The 26,568-nt window shown below is 46.0% G+C and overlaps 3 protein-coding genes across 5 annotated transcripts; 1 reads left to right on the top strand and 2 right to left on the bottom strand.

Annotated features, from left to right (window-relative positions):
• Positions 1 to 206: 206 nt before the first annotated feature.
• On the bottom strand, positions 207 to 1,861 carry LOC117896562 (putative inositol monophosphatase 3). Its single transcript, XM_034805008.1, has 2 exons — positions 985 to 1,861; positions 207 to 907 (listed from the first exon to the last, which is right to left on the bottom strand). Exons 1-2 carry the CDS (start codon positions 1,517 to 1,519, stop codon positions 366 to 368), a joined length of 1,077 nt encoding a protein of 358 aa, XP_034660899.1. The 5' UTR covers positions 1,520 to 1,861; the 3' UTR covers positions 207 to 365.
• Positions 1,862 to 2,282: 421 nt separating this feature from the next.
• Positions 2,283 to 2,788, bottom strand: LOC117896397 (RNA polymerase II degradation factor 1-like). The gene is made up of 2 exons (XM_034804710.1): positions 2,676 to 2,788; positions 2,283 to 2,605 (listed from the first exon to the last, which is right to left on the bottom strand). The coding sequence occupies exon 2, from the start codon at positions 2,598 to 2,600 to the stop codon at positions 2,283 to 2,285; it is 318 nt and encodes a 105-aa protein (XP_034660601.1). The 5' UTR covers positions 2,601 to 2,605; positions 2,676 to 2,788.
• Positions 2,789 to 3,543: 755 nt separating this feature from the next.
• LOC117903792 (histone deacetylase 4) lies at positions 3,544 to 26,568 on the top strand. Of its 3 annotated transcripts, XM_034816219.1 has the most exons (14): positions 3,544 to 4,228; positions 6,965 to 7,033; positions 13,756 to 13,868; positions 18,036 to 18,143; positions 18,854 to 19,171; positions 19,246 to 19,319; positions 19,439 to 19,569; positions 20,141 to 20,287; positions 20,784 to 21,745; positions 21,813 to 23,108; positions 23,180 to 23,299; positions 23,370 to 23,804; positions 23,882 to 24,015; positions 25,035 to 26,568. In XM_034816219.1, the coding sequence occupies exons 2-14, from the start codon at positions 7,000 to 7,002 to the stop codon at positions 25,087 to 25,089; spliced, it is 3,927 nt and encodes a 1,308-aa protein (XP_034672110.1). In that variant the 5' UTR covers positions 3,544 to 4,228; positions 6,965 to 6,999; the 3' UTR covers positions 25,090 to 26,568. The 3 variants fall into 3 exon arrangements, with proteins under 3 accessions (XP_034672110.1, XP_034672111.1, XP_034672112.1); XM_034816220.1 differs by lacking the exon at positions 6,965 to 7,033; XM_034816221.1 differs by lacking the exon at positions 20,141 to 20,287.

The following is a 26,568-nucleotide window of genomic DNA, read 5'->3' as shown; positions in this document are numbered from 1 at the left end:
CAAAAAAAGAAACCACAAAAAGCCAGCAGAATGAACTGTAAGTGCCATCGATTGCCGTCGAAAGCAGCCGTGTGCGCGCTTAATTCAAAAGGTGCCTAAAATGCTCGAATTGCAAAACAACTTTTTGGTGAATCGGTTTGTAGCGGGGTTCACGACCCCTGAGATGATAATTTGGCAAAAAAAAAAAACAGGTTTTTATTTGTTTGGAACTTAGAACTATATATTCTCGTATGCTATGCTGTTTGGCTGCCTAAACACTGAACAGATTCGATGGCCGATGGCTACGACCCTTGAGAAATGGAAGTGGTGGGTGCTTGAGTGGTGCGGTAGCGCAGGGGGATCACATGGGAGCAGTATGAGGGCTTCTACGTTAGCTTGCCATTGTGCGCAGTGCGATACTTGGCCAGCTGATCCATGTACTCGTCGTGCTTCTCCAGGGTGGCCAGCAGCCCCTCCGTGTTCACCGGCGACTCGTTCGGGCCATAGTGGATCAGTTGGTCGTTGAGTGTGGTCATGGTGCCGCCGAGGGCGTGCAGTATGGCATCGCCCGCACAAATGTCCCACTTCTTGATCTTGGAGGTGTGCAGATAGGCGGTGGCATTGTTGGCCACCACCTGGAGCACCTTGTAGCCAGCGCCGGCGGCCGTCAGCAGATTCACTTGCTCCCCGAAGATGCCGCGTGCCAGATCCTTGGCGCCGGCGGTGTGCGAGCGCGAAACGGTGATAATCGGCGGCGAGTCATGCTCCTCGGCGTGCGCTGGATGCAGTCCCGCGAGATACTCCGACATGGAGTTGCCCACCCAGGCCCAGGCCGTCTGCCCGTTGAAGGGACTGTGAATGACACCGATGACAGGACGACCGGCCACAGCCACACACACCATGGTCGTGACATACTCGTAGAGTTCCTCTGCAAGATCGAACAGAGAGAGAGAGAGAGAGAGAGATGATTAGGGGAAGAGATTCCCTGCCAGCTGCCCGCTTTACCTGTAAACTCCTTGGTGGCATCTAGAGGATCCACCCACACGGTGACATCCTGCGCATTGACAGACACATCCGGCACCTGGGCCGTCTCGTGCAGCACCGTGGGGTCCAGATCGTAGCTGTGCGACTCCTTGCAGTGCTCCTTGTCCTCCTCCGAGTAGATGCGAACACGTGGAAAAATGCGCTGCAGTCCCTGCTTCATGACGCAGTGGGAGCGGCCGTCGGCATCCGTAAACGGATCGTTGACGCCCTCGTCCGTCTGGCCCTTGCTGCGCTCCTTCAGCTGCCGGGAGCGGGCCACGTCGAGCACCTCGAGGCCGCCGCGCTGCGACGCCTGGATGGCGGCGATCAGCATCTTGCGCAGGTTCACCCGATTGGGATTGTCGCTGCGCAGCTTGCCATAGATCGCGGGCCGCTCCTCCTGGTGGAAGTTCAGAAAGTAGACCAGCACAATGGTCAGCAGGATGGCGCAAATGGTGGCCGGCACACGATTGATGCGTATTGAGCGTCCGTTCATCTCGCTGCTGGTGAAGCTCATCGGGAGCGGGGGGGAAGAGGTGAGAGCAGCGGGGCGGCGGACCAGCGACTAAGCCACTTCCAGATCACCAATATCTATGATGCTGTATCTCTCTGGCTGTGGCTGTATCTGTATCTGTATGCCGTATCTGTGTTTGTTTCTCTTTTGTTTGCCTTCTTTCGACTCGCCCAGCAGCTAAGCCAACAACAAATTTCCACCTGGCCAATGTGAAGAAGCAGAGAAATGTGCCGCGTTCTGCCGCCAGCGGCAGAGCTGAGCAGCTCCCACACGTCCACGTTTCGCGTTTTCGTACACCCCACACACCACACTCTTCGTCGGGGGGCAAGACAAACAAAACAGAACGAAAAATAAAGTGCCACAAAAAAGAGAAATATGGAAACGGCAATAAACAATAACCAACAGCTGTCAGGCGCCTATCGATAGCGTTGAGTGCCATATCGATAGATGCATCCAAATACTTGTATTAAGCGGTATGCCAAAAACGAGTAGTGTGAGCGAGACAAACATATGCAAGTCATTCAACGTTGGTGCTGCTGCAGCTACAACAAACACTTCAGCAGAAATGCAACTTCATCAAACCTGCGCTATCGACAGTGGACCGATGGACCGATGAATGATGCTCGCGGGTGGTGGTGTCGAAGAAGTCGATGACTGCCGGCGCCTATTTTGAAACAGTTTTCACTCACTTCCTTTTAAAATGATTAAAGTAAATAAAGTAAAGTCCGTTAGTGTTGGTTTAATTCGCCGTTTTTTAAATTGCATTCTATTGTTCCACTTGACGCTGCTCCTCTGGTTCCTTTGGACCCTCTGGTTCCTCTGGAACGTTTGGTTCCTCTGGACCCTCTGGTTCCTCTGGAACGTTTGGTTCCTCCTGTCCAGCTTCCACTTGCATGCGTGGAATTTCCTCCAGAGCAATTACTTGCAACAAATCGGGATTGGCTGCGACAGCATTCTGAGCCAAGCCTTCCAGGGCGGGCATCGGCATTCCATGCCCCCCACGCTGCAACTCTCTTTGCGCATTTGATATATTCTCGACCTCGCACTCCCACTTGGTGAGCAAGCCGTCTAAGGTTCCTTCCATCTTTTCTACACACCAAATATGATCCCAAGTTTGAATAAAATAATCAATTTCTAGCTAATAAATTACAGGACAAACCTTTTGCAACAAAAAATAGAAAATTTTAACAAAAATCAAAAATCAGAACGCTCAATGCTGAATTCACTGAATTCTGCGAATGAAAAAGTTCTAGTCCTAGACACACATTTGTAAATCATGGCCTACTCTGATTTAAAAAAGAATTTGCTCACACGAAACAAAGTTTTCGGGTTCAAGCAGTTGTCAGGCGGTTCAAGCAGTTTGCAAGGTTCAAGCAGTTTTCGGGGTTCGGGACTGGCTTGATTTAAATTCAAAAGACGTCCCATTATTGCAGAACAATAAAATGAAGATACACAGTTGAGATCACAGTTTTTATTTATTTTTTATTTCCTTATTTTCCTTTGGTTTAGTTTCTTTGAAAAACCGCGGAAAAGGCTGGCGATAAATTTGATGGATACATTTTATCGCAAGTAGCTTGTCAACATGTCACGCGGAAAATGGGTTAATCACGACACGCAAAAATGAGCTTTCCTGTTTCAAAATTGTTTTTATGTTATATCGGTATATAAAGGTATATTTCATATGTTTTCTGGTATATTATGGTATATTTCTGTTGGTCAGATAGTACCAGGGTGACCGTTTAAGCCTAGTACTCAGATCGAAAGAAAGGGGCGGCTAGAAAAATCCGGGATAATATTCGTATGGAACCGATAAGAAATGTTGTCGCGCACAAGTTACTTCAGTTGCTTCATGTCCGTTGGTTTTCGAATTAAATGTGACCAAACGTAAAATATCAAAAAATATCACACAAAAATATCAATATATTGATATTTTGGCAAAAAAAATATCACGATATAAATATATTATTATTTTGAAAAAACATCGATATATTGATATTTTGATATACAACCCTAGCCGACCATTTAAAACGGGACAGGAATGGAATCAAATCCAACATGTTAATTTTCCTGTTCAAATAAAACAAATTTTTTTGCTGTTATAATTTTTTTTCTGTTTGTCGGAGGCGCAAAAATTGAGAAAAGTGCGTGCGCGTGCAACGAGAAATCGTAGAAATAAAGTGAGATAGAGAGAGAGAGCAAAAATTGTGAGCGAATCAACAAGAAAAGAAGAATGAGCGATGATGAGGAGAAGAAGCAGTGGAGGCAGTAGAAAAACTGCGAATACTGCTTGTGAAGTGACAACAACAAAAGCAACAGCAGCAACAAGAAATACACACATAAAAAACATAAATAAATACAATATATGACACAAAAAATTTCATAAAAAGAGCGCAAAAAAAGCAGTAAAAGCACAGAAATATCAACAAAAACAGCACCAAAATTAACTTAAAAAACAAAAAAAAACAACAAAAACTGTGAATCCGTATACACACACAGACACACGCACGCACACAAAAGCGCCTGCCTAGAGTCTGTTCAGGTGTGTTAGTGTTTAGAGAGAGGAGAGCGCGTGTCTGTTTTATTTTAATATTTTTTCGCATTGTGAAAAACGTTTTTTTCTTCAACAAAACCAAAAACATTAAAACTACAACAACAACCAGCAGAGAGACCATCAAGCAAGCGAGCAAGCAGTTTTTGCACCACTTGACAGAGGTACCGTATGTATTTTATGTATTTTTGTTTCACTAAGCTCAGCTGCTTTCGTCGCTGCTGCCATGCCGCAATAATATCAAAGAGCAGAAGCGGCAGCAGAGCAGCTGACGACTTCTTTTTTTGCTGCTTCTTGTTGCTTCTCACTCGATTCGCCGTTATTTATGTAACAAGTGTGTGCGTGCTAAATGAAGTGTTGCTCTCTCTCTCTCTCTCTCTCTCTCTCTGCCTCTGCCTCTGGCCACTCTCTCCAACCCTATGTTGATTTGATTGTTGTTTTTCTTTCCCCCCTGATCTCCCCGACCCCCTTAATTTTGTAAGTGCTGTTCGCAGCCCAGAGCCAGCAGCTGCCACCCCAAAAAGCTACAACGCAAAGCGCATTGAACTGGTTTATGCTCTCTGCTGCCTGCCGCCGCTTCTTCTTCCACTTGGCTATCAGCATTGACAATGATGCCAGCAGCGGGCAGCAGCAGCAGCAGCATGGCAGCGTTGCGACGCAGTCCAGAGCAGAGCCAAAGCAGAGCTCTGCTCTGAATATAAGAAGCATCAAGCGGGCGGCGGTAATGGAGAACAAAGGAGGGGGTAATCTCTTATCGTGCGGACAGATGTAACAGACCGGGCAGAGTCCCCCTCGAAGAAAGTACATAGATCTTAGCGGCTGCCAGATTAGGGAAAAGACAAATACAAATAATTCTCCCTGCCACCACTTAATTTCTAACAAAACTTGGATCCATATCCGTATTCGAAAGTATGTACATATATCACATACTGCAGGTTACAGATAATAATAAATAGTACGTAAATGTAATTGTCTGTTGTATGTTCGTAATTCGTGCGTGTAATCCCTCATCCCCAATTGGGATTCCATTTTGGCGCTAAAGCAACACGTGGAATGCACCTGTTGAAACTAATTGCCTATTAAACGCTGCCCATTTTGGTAGGCCTGGAACTGCTTTAAGGGATCAAATCAAGACAAGGAATGCACGAGGATATGCATACCTTGGCCTAGACCTAGACCTAGAAGTAGTCCAATTAGATATTCCCCCGCCCTTCCCACACATAACAGCTCGTTTTATGTATGAACATATGTATGAATGTACATATGTATGTATGTATGTACATATGTGTGTACTCTATCCGTGTCGTTGGTTTTCCCCCGCGATTCATGGCCCCCTTTTGTGATTCATTTGTGTGTACTACAAAGCGCTTCTCTCTCTCTCTCTTCGGCATCATCTGTGGTTATACGTACACCTAGTTTATTTTAATGGGTTTAAATGGGTCTCTTTCACACACAATGGGCAAGGCATATCCGACACGACACTGCTTTGCACTGCTTGCTTCCAGTGTGACCTTGCTATGAACATTCTTGATGTGCTTTCTTTTTGGGTTCAGGGTTCAGCTTGAGTTTTTCCCCTCTTCCACAGCTATGTACATATTTGTTGCTGCTGGATTAAAACGGCCACATTATTGATTGGAATTCTTCTTGAATTATTCATTAATAATTGCGAGCTCTATCGAGAGGGCCATTCAACGGCTATTTACAATGCAATATTCCTTACCTTGCCCGCTCCTCCTTCTCTCTGTCCCCTCTCCTTCCACTCTTTTCCCCCCTCCATTGGTCTTGACTTTGACTTTGGTTTTGGTTTCGTTTTTAGTTGTTGTTGGCTTCTTCTACTATTGTTGTTCGTCTCCTTTTGTTCTTCTATTTGCTTGTGTAATTAGTGAACGGAAATTGTTTTGTGCGTCATTTATGTATGCATGGCTCTGCATATCTCCCCCCGCTCCCCCCGCATCTTTCTCTATCACTCCCTGTGTGTGTATATGCGAAGGTCATGGTAACGCCCCCGCACCTTAGAGATGAGTGGGACGGCAGGATCTAAAATATCCACGGAAATTACATTAAAGCAGTGTTCATGAAAATAGTAGCAGTAAAGCTGATTCGGGATCTTTACTTACAAGGATTGCTTTCGACTGAACTTTAAAAGCAATAAATTATTAATGAAAAAACTCGATCCGAATACTAGAAACTTCACTTCACTTTCGTATCGGATTCAGATGCAGTTCGTTGTGGCTGAGATTCGCACGGGAATGCCCGTTTTGAAAGCTTCCATAGGGTATACCCAAAGTTTATCCACTTCCGCTTCCCATTGTCTACTACATTTAATCTGCCTTTCATTTGTTTCTCTTTCATGAAATCATCAGTTCTGGCAGAATCATTCATTACGGATTTGTAATTTTGTTTCTTTGGCGAAATCCCAAGCGTCAGATTCAATGAATTTGCAATGAGTACTCCATAAGAGCGTAAGACGACACTCATTTCCTCTGACAACCAAGTCCCAGATAAAGATATGTATGTACATACATATTATGTATACGAATACATATACATAATACATATACGTATATTTATTATATTAAAAGACAGCAAAGGGAAATGCTAAAATAAAATGCCACAAATGTAATGTAAGAATCCTCAAATTTGTGACCCAAAGTTTTCAGATTTTGCTAACAAATTCGGATCCTCTGCGGTGGGTAGTGTCCGGTTGCTTATGGACAATTTGTACAGGGATGAATGTGATTTAGGCGGAGTGTGCAGGTTGATGAGTGCTACTGGCTTAGTATATGTATTTACTAAATGGTATAGTTTAGTTTAGTGTATAGTATAGTCTAGTATAGTAGTAGTTAATGGATGTTTTCTTATACATTTTGTTTCATTTGTTTCATTCTGATTTGTTGCAGGTTCCGCCCTCCCCCCAAACAACTCCATATGCAAAATGTCTAGTCCTGACGATAGAATACCAATACACGGTAAGTGGGTAAGAATGTCCTGTCTCTCACTCTCTCTCTCTCTCTCTCTCTATGCATCCTTTTATCAACTCACCCACACTCTTTGGTGGGGAGGGGGTTTGCTCGGGCTCGAAGCTTTTGGGCCTGGTTTTGTTTTTCTTTTTTCTGTGCTATTTAGTACATAATGTACAGACATATGTACATAAGTAAAATAAACATCAACAATATTCGGGAATCAACATACATACATATGTATGTACATATGTAGTACATAAACTATGTACAATAGCACGAAAAGTACACAGAGAGAGCACCACACACACATACGCACACACATGTGCAAACAAGAGCTTATGCACACAGGCACAGCAACGGGCGATTGCCTTCCAAAAATAACTGTAATAATCGTACATACATATACACAACAAAAGCGAGCGTCGTCAAAGCTGTGTCGATGAGACAGGCACAGTGATCCAAAAGCAGTCAGTAATTTGTATTGCCATCGCAACCAAAATACAGACATATTTTGTGATTGTGAGTGCACCTTCTGCCCTCCATAATCACCAACTAATTGTATCACATCTGCTCTTGAGTTTCACATCTCAAACTAAAAAAACTTAGAATGGTTTCAAGCCGTTTCCCATCCGACTAAAAATCATTATCCACCTGTAATAGTGAATCTAATACGATTTATTACGAGCCAAATCATGTTTGTTATCGTTTCTCATTCAATATGGATGAAATATGTCTAAAAAGCTCGTACAAAAATTGAGAAATTCGTTCAAGTCAATCAAAGCAATATTTTCAATGCTTGGACCCACTGTGCACCGGCTGTTGGCGTCCTCGGTCTTTGCTTTTTCACAGCTTCTAATGTCCCCCTACTCCTAGCACTGCTTGCCTACTGTCACTGCTTTTTGCTCATTCCATCTGCTCATAGCACTGCTTGCCTACTGTCATTGCTTTTTGCTCATTCCTGCTTTTGCTGCCAACAGCCAGCGCCAACGTCAGCGTCAGCGTCGCTTTGCTCTCTGCTCCAGGATGTGCGCCAAGCGCCATGCTGCTGCTGCCTACTGCCGTGTCGTCCCCGTGCAGAGCAGAGGAACAACAACAAGCACATTGTCCATGGTCGCGTAAGCGCCTCTGCTCTCTGTCGGTGGGCTGTGGTTGTTGTTGTTTTCAGAGCCATGACAGATGAAAGTTTATTCTGCGGGTGGTGGTGGGGGAGTGGAAGTGGGGTAGGCTTTTGGTGGTAGTGGCTGTTCCCGTTTTTCTTTTGCCCAACAAAACCACTGTCAATGCCAAGCACGTGGAAGTGAAAGCCATGGCCTGGCCCCTGGCGTAACCTTCTTCCTTCTTATGCTATGCTGCCTCCCCTCCCCTTCCGCCGCTCTCTCTATCAATCTTTCTCTTTCTGATATGCCAGCTGCTCTTTCCCTATGGGGATTCCTTCTCTTTCTCTCTCTCTCTCTCTGTCTCTGTCTCTCTTTCTCGCTCCCTGTCTGTTTTGGCTTGAGGTAATGTGATGGACGCCGTGGAACGTTGGGACGGACGCAAAACCAAAAAGAAAAACATTCGTTTATCGATTTTCGTCTATTTTTAGACACAAAAACTTACTTGCCATTCAAATGTGTGCGATTGTGTGTGTGTCCCTGTGTGTGCGGTCAGACCTGGGCTTTCCTTTCTTCTCTTGGTCTTCTTCTTGCTGGTTGGTGGTTGTGATGGTGGTGGTAATACTCCTCCTGCTGCTCCTCCTCCTCCTCCTCCAGAGAAAAGACACGTGCAAGTCAGAACAGACATTTTCAGGGATTTGGCTTCGTAAGCTCTCACAATGGGACCATGACCCATGGTCGTTGGTCCATGGCCTTTCCCTAAGTGCTGTCAAGGACGATGATAGGTGGGGAGGATTGATGTGAGGGGAGTATTACAACTAAGTAATCGACATGAACTACTGTACATAATATCTAAGCTTACGGTACTTGTTGGAACAGTGTAACCCTTGGGGGAAGAGAGAGAGAGAAGAGAGACTTTGAAGTGATTGCATGCGAAAAGAGATGCCAATAAGTCCCGTATTAAGTGGGTCCATACTTAGAGAGAGAGAGAGCGGGAGAGATTTGTCCAGCTTAAAGTGGCGTCCTCGCCCAAGGGCAACTGACACTGACTGTCCGTCCGTCCGTCTAAGGAAAAAGCCAACTAATTGTCAACCCTCGTTACCCTGACTTTCTACTTCCACCCCCTTTTCTAATGGAATTTGTAAGTCTAAGACGCAATAAGTGAAAAGTTTTTCTTTTTCGTTTTCCTTTGCTGTTCGCGTTTTGTTGGTTTTTGTTTTGTTTTGTTTTTATTCCATTTAAAGCACGCATGGGGGTGCTCCACCTGTCCGAAGGTCGACTGAGGGTGTCCCTCTGCCTCTCCAACTCCCATCAAGTGTATTTGTTTGTATGTATGTATTTCTAGTGATTGTATTTATTCGATTTGAGCGACTCCTTTTACTTATTCCTTTTTGGCTTTCTTCTTTGTATTATTCGCCCTCTTACGCACCTTTGCCTCATTCGCCTCTTTCGATCTCCAACCTTCTAGCGCCACTTCTTCCCTTCTCTCTCTTCTTCCCTTCCCTTCTCACTTCTCTACCGCCTCCTACGACCTTTACTCCTTCGCCACCATCTCTTTTGTCCTCCGTTGCACTGCCTTCCACCTTTTCGTTTCAAAGCCATCTCCGCTTGCAAACCCCCCTCTCGCCTGATACTGCGGTACTGTTATTGTAATGGAATTCCAAGAATAAAACTGAACTTTGACTGCTTCTCTCTGGCTCTCTCTCACTCTCTCTGTGTGTTTGCAGCTGTTATATAAAACCGTTATGCTTACAAATGAATGGATGTACATGCATGCATACATATGTACATATGTATGTACAAGTATGTATTGGCAGTTTAACCTACTGCCCCACTACTCTCCTCTCTAAACCATGAAGGAAAATATCGAAGCGTTGCTGTTGCTTCTGTTGCTGCTGCTGCTGCGTTTATTTATTCATTCATTTGTTTTTGGTTTTACTTGTTTTTTGCCTTTTGGCTTTACATTTGTCAAGGTAAACCCCTTCCCCCACTGGCACCAGCTCTTTCCCCCTAGTGGGGCGGGTTTGGTGGGGAGGCCACAGCCTAGAACTTCATTGCCTGCCACGCCCACACGCCCCCGCAGATCCAGGCCCAAAACAAAACGTTTCACTGCCGCCGACGTTGTCGTTTGTCTATTTTTAGAATGCGCGCGCTGGAAATTTACCCAAACACACACACACACATGCACATACACATACCCGTATTGAGCGAGAGCGAGAGCGAGAGACACACCGGCCTGCCTGCCTGCCTATCACTCAAAACAAACTTATTGAGGCAGGAAGACGGAAAGAAGAGAGACAGAGAATGAGCAAGGGCGCCGAGAACAGAACATTTTTGTGGGCTCAAGCTAAAGCTTCAGTCTCTCTCTCTCTCTACCCCTCTCAATATCTCAACGTATGTATGTACATAAATATGTATGTATGTATGTACATATTTATGTACGTTTGTAGCTCTGCAGCATTTGTATCAACTTCCAATTGAATTTCAGTTTCAATTTCAATGACGAGAGCCCCGTCGCTAACGCCATGGCTCTCATAAAGTTTTATAGCGATTTCAATAGCCTTGCCTAAGGTACATACATACATATTATTATTTTAACCAGATATGTATTGAAATGCTGAGTAGAGTATGGGCAGACACGTATTCCTGATCAGCTAAAAGAGCTTTTCTTTGATGTACAACTCTGCGCTGGTTCCTTTTGTTTTTGTTGCACTATCAAAAGATCAGATAACTTATCATAAACAAAAGGTGCATATGCACCTGGGATCGATTGGTCCGATCAACCAGTTTTTATGAGGAAAACGTGTTATTCGATCTCTGCAAAGGGTATCAAAATCATCGACTCTCGACGCAATTCTTGGTATGCTTTGCTCATATGTATTTTTACGACACCACGTGCTCCCTGGAATTGCCTTTGTTGTACCGTTGGTTTCTATGTCAACACAGCACAACACAGAAATTGACCTTGAAGACAACAAGAATAAAAAGGGAGCAGAGCAGAGCAGCACCAGCTACATAGAGAGATATGTATGTATACGGAATGGAATACGAATTAACTTTTGACAGGAGCTCCTACACCCACCCAACGCCATGCTCTCTCAAACACACACACACACATCATTAACTAGCTTGCGGGCTCCCCCCCTTCGCCGTCAGCAGTTGGCATGCAAAAGTTTTCTACCTGCAGCGGCAAGTGCACCACCAAGAGCGAAAGAGAGGAGCCCACTCTCCCTCTTCTGATTCTTCTGTTTTGCATTTGCTCAAGTCTAGTGGACGTGCGGATACTCTAGAAAATAGAACCATTGGGTTTCAATATAGTAAAACAACAAATTGATTCGAAGAATGCATTCTTCTAAGTACGATTGTGAAATATTTCGAATTGGAAAAGTCAAGATTCTTCGTATATCTGGAAGTTTTATTGTTCCTGATTATTAATCACATAGAGGGTATCCACTGTGCAGTAGACCCCAGAAATATATGTACATATGGATGCATACACATTTGAATCTTTTCGCCATGCATTTGTATGAGTATTCCCCCCAAGTTCTCTTCTACTTTGTGCAATATGTGATGATGATAATGATGTTTTTGCTGCTTTTGCAGTGTTGCCACTTCTAAATATACTCCCCACAGCCATGCACGATTTATAAATGCTTCTAAAAATAGAACAGAACAGCAGCAGCAGAACCAGCACAACGGAGCAGAGCAGCGCAGCGCAACGCAGAGCAAGCGCAGCCCGCAGCAGGTCACGGCCTGTTCGGTTAGATATGCACACACACACACACAAACACAAACGCACACGCTTACATACATTCTCATGCACATAACCAGAAGACTTGGGAACATGCTGTGCTTTTTTTCGTATACGCTGAGTGCTATGATTTTTTTGGAGCAGATGTTTACGATGATGACAACGTTTGATGTACTTTTTTCTGCAAGAAGTTACACAAGTACATAGTCGGAGCTAAAGATGGTCTGCAATATTTCGAAACTGACCCAACACGGGCGCTTGAATTCATGTGAAATTTGATATGCTTGCACTTCATTCGGTTTAAAACCATCAAAGTTACTGAACACAAGATCGGTTATAGTACATATTTTTAAGGCTAATTTAACACCTGTTGATGTGTTTGAGAGTAGGTAAACCTAACATAACAAACATGGAAAACTCGGGCGGAAGGGTATCAAAAGCTTCGGCCCCCGACGTCTGTCTTCCTTTCTTTGTACTGTTTTTAGCTGCTGCTGCTTTTGGCTTTTGTTGCTCTATTTATAGCCCCCCCTCCTCCTCTCTCTCTCTCTGAATGCCTGCCCAAAACTCGACTTTGCTGATTAGATCAGCCAGATGTTGTTGGCGTCGGTACGGAGACGCACAGAGCTAGAGCGAGAGCGAGAGCGAGAACATCACAAATTGGACTTTTCGGTTAGTCATATTTGTTTTTTGCGCGCAATTAGTCCAGCAGTAGAGGTGGAGTGGAGTGAGTGTGCCGTGTGCCGTGTGCCAGAGCAAATACGAAGAGTGGGAGAGGGTAAATGAGCACAAGGAAATGGCAAAACTGTCAGCTTTTACCGTACCGCTGCTGCTCTTCTCTGTCTCTCCTGCGTCGACGGCGACGCCGACAGCAATATTTATCAATGAAACATTTTGGCGACTGCACTTTTCTAGCCAGAGCCGCAGCCCCAGCCGCAGTTGGCAGTGCTGTCAGATGTTCAGTTATGGCGGAATTTTTCATCATTTTTGTTTGTTTGCTGTGTCGCAGCAAATCAAATTAGTTGATCGGTGTTAAAAAGGGAGAGAGCGAGAGAGAGATAGGCAACGAAACAGGTCTGCTGCTGCTGCCTATCGTCACGTGCGAGGCAAAGAGAAGGAGAAGATGACGATAAAAAGGGGAGAGACATTCAGAGTATTTGTAAGATATCTAAAACTTTAAGCTGCTGGGACAAAGATAAAACGGTAAAACACGCACACCTCCTTCTGCTCCTTCTGCTTTCATACTGGACATCTCAGACAATACGTAACCTTTGACACATATGTACATACATACATACATAAATATTTATGTACATATGTACACGTATAGTCGTTGTAATCGCTGTTAACTTTTGCTGTACAAGGTTACTAAAAATAGTCAACACACTTATTTACTTACATCCACACACATGTTTAAATATACACACCCATAGTCGTGTTTTACACGGTACTGAGGGACAGAAAGAGAGAGAGAGGGAGGAGGTCCAAGTTGAGTCGCTTTGCTGGCATGCTAAATACGTATTAGATTTATTTTTAAAAGCGTCCGATAAGCGCGGCCTTATCTATATAATCAGCCAATAGAGCGATACACACACACACTTACACGAGCAATTCTAAAAAGAGACAAGCACAAAATAATAGAGAGAGCAAAGAACGCCTCTCCATGCTCTAGCCAAGGTGTATTTAAACAAGGTGAGGCATTGCAAAGCATTTTCTCAGTCGCTCCTTCTGTGGGTATATAAAATGTACTTTGAGTATCCATTAAGAACTCTTTGGAAAAAAAACCCCCTACTACAACACTTATCTGGCTCTCCATTTTCACCCAACTGATGCTTGAATTTCGGTCTCTCACGCTTTACATTTTTGTTTACATTTTCAATTTTCAGATCTGCCACCAGAAGCCGGAAGCGATGAACGATTGCTGCATATAGGGCCGGTCCCATTGACATTGGATTTCAAGCCCCATCCAGCGGTGGATATCGATCAGCAGATCATGGAGGTGAGTGTGCGTTTGCCTTGCTTAATTTTTGTTTCTCTTAGCGGAGGGGCACACCCTTGGTTGGTTTGAAAAAAAGGTTGAAAGATTTTATACTGAACAAAAAAGTAGCTTCGATGAGGAGTAAAAGCGTCGCAAAAACAACCTGAGGGGTGGAAAATATAAGTACTTTGAAAATGAATGGAATTAGTATCTTCGCCTATTTATATTTGCGTCTAAAAAGAGATGTAACCTTCTTGCTCATGTTTCTTTATCCTAACCCACTGGCAGTCCCACCTGCCAAATTCCCTTGATCACATTCCATTAACCGCTCCCCCCATCACTCGTACATCCCCTTGTTTAGATGTATTTTTCATCCAGCAGCTTTGTATGTAAATATAATTGTTTGCCTTCGACGTCGCTTTTCCTTTTCCCCAATTTCGATTATTTTTGTTTTGTTTTCTATTTGTGTATGCTTTTAGTCGAGTTATTAATACTTTTCGCTTTGGCTCTGGCTCTTGCACTGCTTTTATCTGTTCCTCCTCTGCTTTTAACTGCTTTGTTACATGAACATGTGCATGTTCTCATGCGTGTGCTTGCTCGTGAGTGTGTGTGAGTGTGTGTGGGATTGTGCGTTTCCTTCTGCTGTTGATGCCTGCTTCTTCTCGGATGCTTGCTCGCGCTCCTCGTTGGGAGTCTAAATATAAACGCGTGTACAACTTAATGATTCTATATTTATTGTTTTCACTACGAAAATATGTATGAGTTTTTGCGCATTTTTTAAATAAAATTCTCTATAAATAGACGAGAAAACCAAGTCAAGAGAGCCGCCAGCGAGAGAGCGCTGAAGAAAGACAGAGGGGCCAGGCCTTTGATGGACTCATGCCAATGGGAATGTCGCTCGGTGCACTTGACGGGTGTTTACTGTGTGCTCTCTCTCTCTCTCTCTCTCTCTATCAGCTACTGGCGGCTGGGCAGCATGTGCAACAGCCTCACCTGCTCTCAGCACTCGTTCCCCTGCCCCCACCCACTGCTTTGGTCACTGTCTTCTGGTTCTCCGCTTGCACTGCTTATTCTGGCTTTTATGCTTATGGATGCTTCTTCTTCTCAAGGTGTATTTATGCAAGGTAAGGCATTCGCATTGAATGCTCTGAGGATAGTTTTATTTTGCCGCATCTGCTGCTGCTTGCTTGCATTCAATTTATAGTCTGGGGAATTTATTTATGCCTCAAATTTTGGCTGCATTTCATTTTGAGTTCTCCGCTGTTTCGTTTTTCGTTAAAAATGTTTTATTTTTAGGGTTAAAAAGTGTTTTAAAAGCACATACATATTTACGTACACATGCCCTGCTACAGTTGGCCCCCGGCCACACCCCACAGCAGCAGCCACGAGCTGCCACCGCCACCGCCTTCGGTTTTTCCTACTTCAGCAACGCGTTTGCCGTTTTTGTTATTTTTGGTTTTTCCTTTGAATTTATTTTTGTTCTTTATAAACTCTGCGGGTTTTATTTTTAACAAATAGAAACACACACACACACACGCACACACACATACACGAGGATTACACGCACACTGCAACAAATGCTAATCAGTGAAAATGCTTGATAGAATTCCTCATTTCTCCCTCTCCCACTGCCTCTTGCCTCTTCCTTCATCTCTTCTCTTTGCGTTCTTCTTTGTGTTCCGTTATTTTCGGTGGCACGAGCAAAATGTAAATTAGCAGAAATTGATGAGGCTCAGGGTGGGGGAGGGTAGTGTGTGCCGTGTGTGTGTGTGTGTGTGTGTGTGTGTGTGGGGTGGTGACTAGAGAGGGTTGACAAGATCTTAATGAACACGATCATTGATCTCTTGATCTTCGCCCACAAACTATAGAATTAGAATCATATTAGATCGATGATCTAAGAATTAAAGACCCATTCATGGCATTAACAATAATTGCGGTTATATCTAGCATATTTGACTCTCTTTGGATCCAGTGATTCAAATGTTTTAGAGAGAGCTCTCTGCGATCTTTGCCATTCCAATATCAAAATAACTTTTTATTATATTTTATGCAAGCATCGGATCCCCGTTAGAATTGCTTAAAAATATCTTGCTGCATAATTATGGTTTATGTTGCATTCCATTGAACCATAATTATACCAGAATAAATCGGACTTAAAATGTCTAATTGCAGCAGTGCTTGATCTGATCCGCTAGCGATTCGTCAGAAATGTGTTATTTCAATTTTCCGGAAATACCTTCATCATCATCAGCATCATCATGTTAATGATAATGATGATCATCATGATCACTTATAAAGCAGATTGCATTTTCGTTTTCGTTTTGTTCCCAATCCAATTCAATTCTGTTTCTGTTTCTGTTCAGTTTCTATTTATATGGGCGTGCCTGTGTGTGCCGTCTTCTGGCCGCTATAATTATAGCACAGGCATTTATAATTATAGCACAGGCCATAGCAACTGGCGAATGTTGTGCAAGCAGCAGCAGCAGCAGCAGCAGCAGCAGCAGCAGGAGGTGCTTCTGGTCAGTGGTACTGGTACGGGGAGGTGCGGTGCAGTGTGTTGTGGTGTGATTTGGTTTGGTGTCGGGTCAGGTGCAGTTTTCTAGGAACTCATGTGGCATATGGGATGGGATATATGGGATAGATACATACAAACATACCACACGTACATACTTAGTGCATATTTAGATAGATGATGTTGATGGTTGTAGCTCTCTGTCTATCGCTTCAGTCCCGCCCATATGTCTGTCTGGTCTAGGCAGCGAGAGGTGGCTCTCTCTCTCTCTCCCGTCTCTCTCTTTCACCCAGCCATCGTCAAATGTTTCGAAATTTTGTGTTTATATTTGAGTTTTTCGCCAGTTGGGCCAGTCGCCCGCGTGAAACTGAAATGAAAGCGCGTCGTCCATATCCCAGCGAATGCTAATATCAAAACGAAAGTCCGAAAACAGAAGCAGAATCCGAATATCATAAAACAGAAACAGGAAGAGCGAATGGAAACCAAAACGGACAGAGTTTTCAGCGCCTCCACGTCCACGTCGTGTCGCCCTCGGTTGTGTTTCTCTTTTCAAAAATCGAAAATTCATCGGCAAATAGTCGAAAGTCCATGAAAATCGTTTTGCATGGCAAAAGTTTATAACAAAAATTAATGTGCACAAAATAACTACAAACAAAAAAGACAAAGATAAATAGAAAACAACAAGAAGAAGAGTAAAACAAGAAGTAGAACATTGTATGGACAAAGCAGTGCAGACGGTCAAGCTGTATAAGAAGAAGCAGTGGAGCAGCAAAAGGCAGAAAAGATTGTTGTCTATTGAGTTAACTGTGAGTGCGAGTGCAGTCAGTGCGGTGACAAGTGCAGCAATAACAATAATAACAATAACCATTAGCACTCCATATTTTACCTATTTTTTTGGCTGAAACTATGTATACATAGATTGGTTCGATGTTTGGTAGTTATCTTTAGGCTGGACAAGATGGGATGGGATGTTACACATGGGATATGGGATCGTAAATGCTTCCCTTTCTGCGTTGCAAAGCGTATAGCAAGCGTATAGCAAGAGATAACAATAATTTCGAGAGCAGAAGAGATCAGCAACCGTGCCGTTACTTTCGCGAAATGTTTTTTGTTTGATTTCCATTTCGATGTTTCAGCATGGCCAGTGTGTGTGTGTGAGGGTTGCGGGGGTGTGACATCTCCCCTCACAACATCAACAGTAACCAACAGTCGTGTCCAAGCGAAGGTGGAGGCCAAAGAATAAACGAAGAAACGCCGCGACGCCTCGTGCCGCGCGCTCTAAGGTCATGGAAACACCTATCAGCAGAAACATCTCGATGTAGGCGTATACATGTGTATGTACATGTGTACACGTGTACTTACATACATACACACAGAGATTATGACGACATAGGAAAGGGGAAAGAAGAACAGTAAAGAATCAAAACAAGACAGAATATCACATTCAAATATTTACACAGTATCCACCCAAATGAGAAGTACAAATTCGATTAGGGATCCGCGTGTAGCAAGCTTCGCCTTGCCAACACCTAAAGAATTTTTGCCTGTGTTCAGTTATCCAAAATCAGCCTTTGTTTCCCCTCCCCTCCGCTTTGTGTTTTGTTTTGTGTGCATCAATCACCTGCCATTACGATTATCGCTAAATGCGCTTCTCTTTTGTTTTGCATTACTTACAGCTCAAAAAGAATCAGGAACTGCAGAAGCAACGTCTGATCCACACGTTTCAGGAGCAGTCGAAGCAAATGGAATTGGAGCATAAACTGCAATTGGAGCACAAGTATCAAGTGAGTAGACGACAGACTAGACGAGGGGGAGGGGAGCAACGGAGCGAGCCGTCGGCGACGATGTCAAATGTCTCTCTCACGTTGCATTTTGGGTGGGGTGGAGGCAGTCACAAGAGACACACTAAATCAAGTGGCAAAACAAATAAAGAACAGGATCGTTTTCTATAAACAAATTGACTCGAATTGCAAATTATTTTATTTGGACACAAAAGTGTCCGTTTGCCACCGTCCCCACCCTACACAGAAAAATACACCATGGCCAGCACCTTGTTGCTGTTGTTGTTGTCCGTTGTGTCGCGGTTTCATGCAGAGATGATAATGATGAAGACGATGATGATGATGATGGGGGATCAGCATGTTGATGATGATGTGTGGAATGGGAATGGCGATGTGTGGGCAGAGAAACTGAAAACAAAAATGCAAAAAAACAAAACAAGTGGAAAGAGGAATTGAAATGAAATAAGTGAAAATATTAAATAAAAATAAGAAGAACAAAAATATTATCATGCCCGTCGTCTGGGCCGGAAGTGCTTCGATGGTGCGGCGTATGACTAAGGCCAAGGCGGCGCCATCATCATCATCATCATCAACAGCAACAACATAATTATTATTTAGAGAGCAGAAAAAGTACCAGCACCTGAGCACGAATAACCAACAACAAAGCTAATCTCTCTCTCTCTCTCGCTCTCTTCTTCTTTTTCTCCATGCAGTTTGCGGTGCATTCCCATGGTGCCTTCCAGGAATTGCGGGAGCATAGCACATTAACGGTAGCCGCTGCTGCTGCTGCCGCGTTTGCCGAAGAGCATCACCGCCAGCAGCAGCAGCAGCAACAACACCAACAACATCACCAACAGCAGCAGCAACAGCAACAGCAACAACATCATCACCAGCAGCAGCAACAGCAGCAGCAGCAGCAGCAGCAGCAGCGGGAACAGCAGCAACAGCGTGAGCGCCGCGAGCGGGAGGTGATGAAACGCAAGGAGAACTGCAGCGCCAATGCCAGCCCGGAGGTCAAACAGATTCTCAATGTAATGGCCAAACCCTTTGCACCCTGTCAGCTTGCTTCTAATCCCCATTTACATTTCCCCCTCTGCCGTTGCAGTGCTTTATTATGAGCCGCAAGTCGCAGGCAGCAGCCTCCAATGGAACAACGACAACGTCGCCCTATCGCAATCGGTAAGCAGAGGTATCAGTGTCTGATGAGTCCTTCAATCGATTGATAAACCCCATACAAATGATACAATTGAAGTCTAATCATCTATTTACATTTCACTCATTGAAATTCCCATTTGCAGAGGTGTGGTGAAAAGCTCATCGGGTGAATCCCTGCCAGCGGGCACCGTTACCAGTGCGCATCCCTACAAAATACCTCAGCCGCCATCCTCACTGCTCAAATACGAATCTGATTTTCCGCTCAGGAAAACAGGTAAGCCACGTGCCGCATCTCCAAGCTGGCCGATTGAAGAAGAACTATAATACGCTGCCCTCCTGCTCTGCCTTGAGTGTTGTTCTTGCTACTAAAAATCCGTTTTGGCTGCCGCTGTCTGCTTCTGTTTGCCCCCCAATTAATGTTGAGTCATAGAATGCTGAGGGTTGCGCTGCACAAATTTCACATAAGCGAATGGCGCACGAATGAAAAGCGAAACTTAAGCCCAGAAAACTCTCGCAATGTGGTCCGAAAGTACAGAAATCTGATTCATGAGTCCTTCAGTTTGTTGCAGTGAAAGTTGCAACTTAAATTTCGAGCTCTTTGCGAGACTCATTAACAAATTGAGCTCCCCAATCAGTTTCGATCAGTTTGAAGCTCGTAAACCTTAGCAAAAGAATTCCTTTAGAAAAGCATGTCCAAAAATTACTAACCAAAAGTTGACCAAGTTGTAGGGGGGCTGCCGCATTTGACTGATTATATTTTTGATGATGTATGCGTTAAGCGTTAAGTTGATCTAACCCCAATCCGAACTAACCGAGCAAATGTGTGTAAACCAAATCCAAAACAGCATCCGAGCCGAACCTGCTGAAGATCCGGCTGAAACAGAGTGTCATTGAGCGCAAGGCACGCATCGGAGGGCCGGCAGGTGCACGTCGCCACGAGCGATTACTGCAAGCGGCACAGCGCAGGCAGCAGAAGAACTCCGTTCTCACAAGTACGTATACGAAACAGAAGGCAACCCATCACTTAGGGGAAAGAAACACCCCACAACACGGTGCAGATTGGAGCAGGCAATGCTGCGACAGGTGGAACTGAGTTGTGTCTACTGAGGTGATCCCGCACATGGAGCAGCAACCCAATCTGGGTTCGTGTATTGCTTCGTTTTATCGTCTTTCAGTTGAGTTTTTTGCTGCAAATTTGTGGAATATATTCCGATCTATCCTTAATTTAGTATTACGAAATATTTGTAATGTTAGTTTGCTGTTGTTATCGCTGTTATCGTTATCGCCTGTAACTGTTATCTAACCCACGCTGATCCCAAGCATTGATCAGCCTCCAGTTCCAGCTCCAGCTCCAGCTCCAGCTACGCTCAGTCCACTAACTGCCGCCGCGCCTGACTGCCTTTGTCCGCCCATCCCGATATCCGATATCCAGCATTGTTATCGATTATTAATCGAAGCTTTTCTTTTCCCCCCCCGACTCCCCCACAGACTGCAACAGCACACCGGATTCTGGTCCTAATTCTCCGCCCTCGTCCACGGGTCTGCCGCAGGTGGGTGTGGTCGGCAGTCGGGGCTCACCGACGAGTGCGCCCATACAGGAGGAGAACGAGGAGGGTAGCCAGTACCAGCCCGGGCAGAGGAGCAGCATCAATGACCTGCCACTGTTCAGTTCGCCCTCCCTGCCCAACATATCCCTGGGACGACCGCATTTACCAAACTCCGCCCAGGTGCAAGCGCAGGCCCAGGCCCAGGCGCAGGCGAGTGCCCAGGCCCAGGCGCAGGCCACGGCCCAGGCCATGTTCGCGGCACTGCATCAGCATGTGGCGGCCGCTGGTGGCCAGCCGACGTACTACAATCAGCTGGGCATGTCCTTTGTGGGACGACAGCCGACCGGATCGCTGGCCATGATGCCGGCCACGGGCATCGCGCCCCAACAGCCATCGCCTGTGGTCCGGTCCGCTTCGGCCACCTCCACGTCCTCGTCGCAGGCCTCCCTGGTGGGGGATGTGGCACCGCCGCAGGCGCACGCTGCCTCCACAATTCTGCCCTCATCCTCGTCCTACATGCAGCAGCTGGGCGGCGTCTCCGCTGGCTCTGCGGTCAATCTGCATGCGGCCGCCGTGGCTGCAGCTGCAGCGGCGGCTGCGGCAGCAGCAGCCGGCTCCCTGCCACCCACCAACAGCCACGGACACGGCCATGGCTACGCGCACGGTCACGGCCATGGGCACGCCCATGCACATGGACACGGACACGGCCATGGGCATGCTCTGTACGCGGGACATCAGCACAATACGCCCATTACGGATGCGCAGGTGGCGCAGGTGCATCTGCACAAGCAGGGACACCGGCCGCTGGGCAGGACACAGTCGGCACCGCTGCCCCTTGGGCATCCGATGTTGACGGGCGCCGGCCAGCTGAACGTGGCACAAACGCACTACGAGAACAGCGAGGTGAGTAGCGTGCGTCCCTAGATGTCTCTTCGATGATCAATTGATTGCTTTTCCTTCCTCCATCAAGGCGGAGCGTCAGGCGTACCAGCACCAGGTGCTCACCCAGAAGCTGCGCCAGACTGTGCTCACACGCAGCGGGGCGGCAGCGGCTGCTGGCGTGCGCGAGTCTCAGCTGAAGGAGGAGGAGGATGACTCTGCTGCCGAGGTGATGGACCTCACCGACAAGAAGAAACCGCCCAAAACGGTGCTGACCAGCACCATAGCCACCAGCACCTCACAGAGCCTGCCAGAGGCTTTGGCCGCAGCAGCGGCAGTCTACCGCACGCCACCCACAGCCACAGCAGCGTCCTCAGCAGCCGCAGCAGCGGGAGGCACAGGGAACGGAAGTGGGAGCGGGAGCGGGAGCGGGACCAAGGGCAACAAGCTGCAGCGGGATCAGGAGTACCTCCAACAGCAGCGGGAGCTGCTGCTGCTGCAGGAGGAGGAGCTGGCCAAGGGCCTAATGCGGCCACTCTCGCGCACGTTGAGCAGCCCGCTGGTGCCACTCGGGCCGCATGGCCTCAGCCAGCTGGCAGACACGGGGCAGGGGCAGGGACAGCATCCGACGCCGATAGCCACCTCCTCGTCGGCGGATCACATACCGCCCGTCAACCTATCGCTGCCCCATCGTCAGCATCGACAGTTCATGGGACATTTCTATGCCGCCCAGCTGCACCATCAGCAACAGCAGCAGCAACAACAGCAGCAGCAGCAGCAGCAGCAGCTGCAGCAGACGCCGCCGTCCGCACCATTGACACCGCATAAAATCACCACGGGCCTGGCCTACGATCCGCTGATGCTGAAGCATTCGTGCATTTGCGGCGACAATGCCCAGCATCCGGAGCACAGCGGCCGACTGCAGAGCGTCTGGGCACGCCTGAACGAGACGGATCTGGTGAAGCGTTGCGATCGGCTGCGCGCGCGCAAGGCCACCCAGGAGGAGCTGCAGACGGTGCACACAGAGGCGCATGCGATGCTCTTCGGCTCCAACCAGTGCCAGCTGACGCGCCCCAAGCTGGAGTCCACGCTGGCGGCGAGCTTCGTGCGCCTGTCCTGCGGCGGATTGGGCGTGGACTTGGACACGACGTGGAATGAGCATCACACGGCAACGGCGGCACGCATGGCCGCCGGCTGTGTCATCGATTTGGCCTTCAAAACGGCCAAGGGCGATTTGCGCAATGGTTTCGCCGTCGTCCGCCCGCCCGGCCACCACGCGGAGGCCAATCTGGCCATGGGCTTCTGTTTCTTCAATTCGATTGCCATAGCGGCTAAGCGATTGCGCCAACAAATGCCCGAAATGCGGCGGATACTCATTGTCGATTGGGTGAGTGGTTCGCCCAAAGCCCCCCAAAGCTGCCGAATTCCCACCCAACTAATGGGACATTTCTCTTGCAGGATGTACACCACGGCAATGGCACACAGCAAGCATTCTACCAAAGTCCCGACATTCTATATCTTTCCATACATCGACACGATGACGGCAACTTCTTTCCCGGCACAGGCGGACCCACAGAGGTGAGTCGAGAACAGCCATCGAAAACCATGCCCGAACTGATCGTGGGCCGTGTCTTTCCTCTTTTTCCAGTGCGGCTCCGGTGCTGGGCTCGGCTTCAATGTGAACATCTCGTGGTCGGGCGCATTGAATCCGCCACTGGGCGATGCCGAATATATCGCTGCATTCCGTACCGTTGTGATGCCCATTGCCAAGTGCTTTAATCCGGATATTGTGCTTGTGTCGTCTGGCTTTGATGCGGCCACCGGCCATCCGGCGCCGCTGGGCGGCTATCATGTGTCGCCCGCATGCTTCGGTTTCATGACCCGCGAGCTTCTGCAGCTGGCCAACGGCAAGGTGGTGCTGGCCCTTGAGGGTGGCTACGATCTGGCCGCCATCTGTGATTCCGCCCAAGAGTGCGTCCGAGCTTTGCTCGGCGATCCCGCTGCACCCATTTCTCAGTCCGAGCTGGAACGACCGCCCTGCCAGAATGCCATCAATACGCTTCAAAAAACGATAGCCATACAGGTATGAAATAATATTTGTAATCTCCTAAATCACACACTAAATTCCTGTCTCTCTCTCTCTCTGTTTATGGCATGCAGCAAACGCATTGGCCCTGCGTGAGAATGCTGGAGCATACCGTCGGCTTGTCTGCGCTGGAAACGCTCAAGGTGGAGCATGATGAATCTGAAACGATCAACGCCATGGCCGGCCTCTCAATGCAATCGATGCACAGGTTTGTCCCCGTATTTGTAGTGCAACGCAAAAGTGTGCAAACACCAAAGGTTGTTCGCTGTTGGATTCTGTATTTTGTGTGCACGAAATCGAAGCTATAATCAGGCAACTTTCATGCGTTCCACCCATTAGGAATCCATTCTTCGCTCTCATTCAAAGTGCCCAGCAAGTTTCGTTCGTCTCTGAATCGATTCCAAAACATTCCACGTATTTCGTGTGCCATAAAAAATGTTTATCAAATATTTTGTTGCCTTTATTTCGAGCCGCTCCGAATCGATTCATGCAGAGCTTTAATATGTCAAATCTACGACTGAATCCACATGAAAAGCCACAGATTTTTACGCTACTTGTTATAAGAAAAGCCAGACAAATTGTGTACCAAAAGGTGTCTACAATGTAGACTCCACATACAATGTATCGAAGTTCTGTAATTGAATGCATTTGTTAGGTTTCCCACTCGTGGTGCTCATGCCAGAAACATTCAACAGCACAAATTTGTCACTTAATTGGTGCCACTTCCATTTTAATTTGATTAATTTCAATGAGTGGTGCGTAAAGTGCGTGCAGTAGTTCCACTCAGTCTCCGATCGTTTGTGTAGCTTCTTGCTAGTTCAGTTTTGACAGAAGAGAACATATGTGGAGGAGTATGTTGCACTTAACTAAAGGGCATCAGGCAGCAACAGCAGTGCAAGCGAGTGAACAAACGAGTGAAGTGAGTGATCAAATGATTCAAACTCGACTGTCTAGATTCGAGAACTAATTCTAACTAGCGGAACTATTTGAGAATGAAGTAATGATCTTGTGCTCTAGATATGTATTTTTAAAAGAAATAGATGCAAATGCAAACCAATTTAACAATAGAACGATTAATAACACAATTGCACTTTATAGACTCAATCTTGAAAGACAACTATCAAATGGGAAACGCCTCATGGCTGTACTCGCACACTTGCGATGCACTTTATGAATATTTTGTGTGCATGTTGAAAAATTCTAATTGTTTGCAAACATCTTTTGTAGAAACCTATCGCGCGATGACTCCGAGGAACCAATGGATCAGGATGAAACAAAATAGTCGGCGGTGGAGACGTGGACGTGGATGCTTGGATGCGGCATGGGCATGGGCATGGGCGTGGGCATGGGCATGGCTGCTGCAACATGCTGCTCAATGCACATTTAGTTATTTGTTGTAGTTGAAATTGAATTGTTGTTGCTGTTGTTGAATTGTTGTAGCGCTTCTCGTGAGCTGTACCTGTCGCTGTCTCTGTCTATGTCACTCACCCCAAATTCTATCTCTCTCTGGTTAGCCCTCTCCCAGTACCTCTAACTGTAGTTGACAAGCCAAAAGCACAAGGCAAACGCACAGCCCCACACCCCCCACACCCATAGCGTAGTAAAAGTAAAAGTGAAAGTAAAATCAAACAAATTGATCAACGAAAGTGCGAAGAATGCAGGAAAGCGAGGCCTAAAGTTCAAAATGGTGGCTGTGCCACTCAAAACAAACAAACAAAAAGAGAAAAGAAAAAAACGTGTAAATCCAAGCGATAAAATATGGCAAAGAAGAATATTGAATATTGAATTAAGTTTAGTGGATTTCAATTAGTTATTTGATCCTTCTGGAGATCGAGAGATCGAGAGAGAGAGAGCGCGAGTAGAACCTATTCCTATTCCCATATTTAGTTTGACATTTTTTTTTTTTGTGGAGTTGGTAGACACACACGCAAGCAAGCAGTGCATATTTATGTATTTATGAAGAGAGAAAGAGAGAGAGAGAGCGAGCGAGAGCTAAAGGAAGTTTCAACTAGCCTAACGGTAAACAAGTACACTAAAGAGAGAACAGTAGGAGGTTATCGCTGGGACTGGTGCTGGTACGGGCGGGATGTGTGTGTGTGTGTGTGTGTGTGGGGTAGGTACAACCTACAGAACCTCAGAGCATAACACACAGAAGAAAACACTCGACCAGCCCAGCCCCAGGCCGGCGGCCGCTCTATCCGCAGAGACCTCACAAACCTAGAACCGTAGCAACGTAGGAGCCTAGAAACCCCAGAAGCCTACAACCCTTAGCCCCCTCTCCCCTATTAGGCGACTCCTCAGGGAGATGATTATGTGTTATGTAAAATGCTTTAGTTGTTAAAAAGAAAAACGTAGACCTAATAGAACAATAAGAAGAATATGAAGATAAACACACACACACACACGTACACCTTAACAAAGCAAAGGAAGGATGGAAAAAGATGGGAGAACGAAATCTTTTTGTACAATTTATAGTTTAGTGCAAGTTTCAAGTACAACATAATATTATTTAAAACAAAATCCTACATATATATATATATATATATATATTATATACGTATATGGTATATATGTACTAAATACATCAAATATATTGTGCAATAAATGTGAGAAAACAAATGAAAAATCGAGTGCAGAGCAAAAACAAAACTTAAACTAAAAACTAAAACCGAATAAGCGAGATAATTGTTGTTAAATGTTGCCGAGATCTTATATAACTATACGTATGTATACCTAATAACTGTTAAAATAATAATAATAA

The sequence above is a fragment of the Drosophila subobscura genome, chromosome A, assembly GCF_008121235.1.
Source record: "Drosophila subobscura isolate 14011-0131.10 chromosome A, UCBerk_Dsub_1.0, whole genome shotgun sequence".
Taxonomy (NCBI): Eukaryota; Metazoa; Arthropoda; class Insecta; order Diptera; family Drosophilidae; genus Drosophila; species Drosophila subobscura.
Note: the sequence above shows the minus strand (reverse complement) of the source record. Positions and strands in the feature narration are given on the sequence as shown.

Bases quoted from the DNA above. Each gene is read 5' to 3' on its own strand.
- LOC117896562 (XM_034805008.1), bottom strand. From the start codon at position 1,519: ATGAGCTTCACCAGCAGCGAGATGAACGGACGCTCAATACGCATCAAT. The intron at 908-984 runs GTAAAGCGGGCA...TCGATCTTGCAG, and splicing joins TGCCACCAAGGAGTTTACAG to AGGAACTCTACGAGTATGTC.
- LOC117896397 (XM_034804710.1), bottom strand. From the start codon at position 2,600: ATGGAAGGAACCTTAGACGGCTTGCTCACCAAGTGGGAGTGCGAGGTC.
- LOC117903792 (XM_034816219.1), top strand. From the start codon at position 7,000: ATGTCTAGTCCTGACGATAGAATACCAATACACG. The intron at 18,144-18,853 runs GTGAGTAGACGA...TTCTCCATGCAG, and splicing joins AATTGGAGCACAAGTATCAA to TTTGCGGTGCATTCCCATGG. The intron at 23,300-23,369 runs GTGAGTCGAGAA...CTCTTTTTCCAG, and splicing joins GCACAGGCGGACCCACAGAG to TGCGGCTCCGGTGCTGGGCT.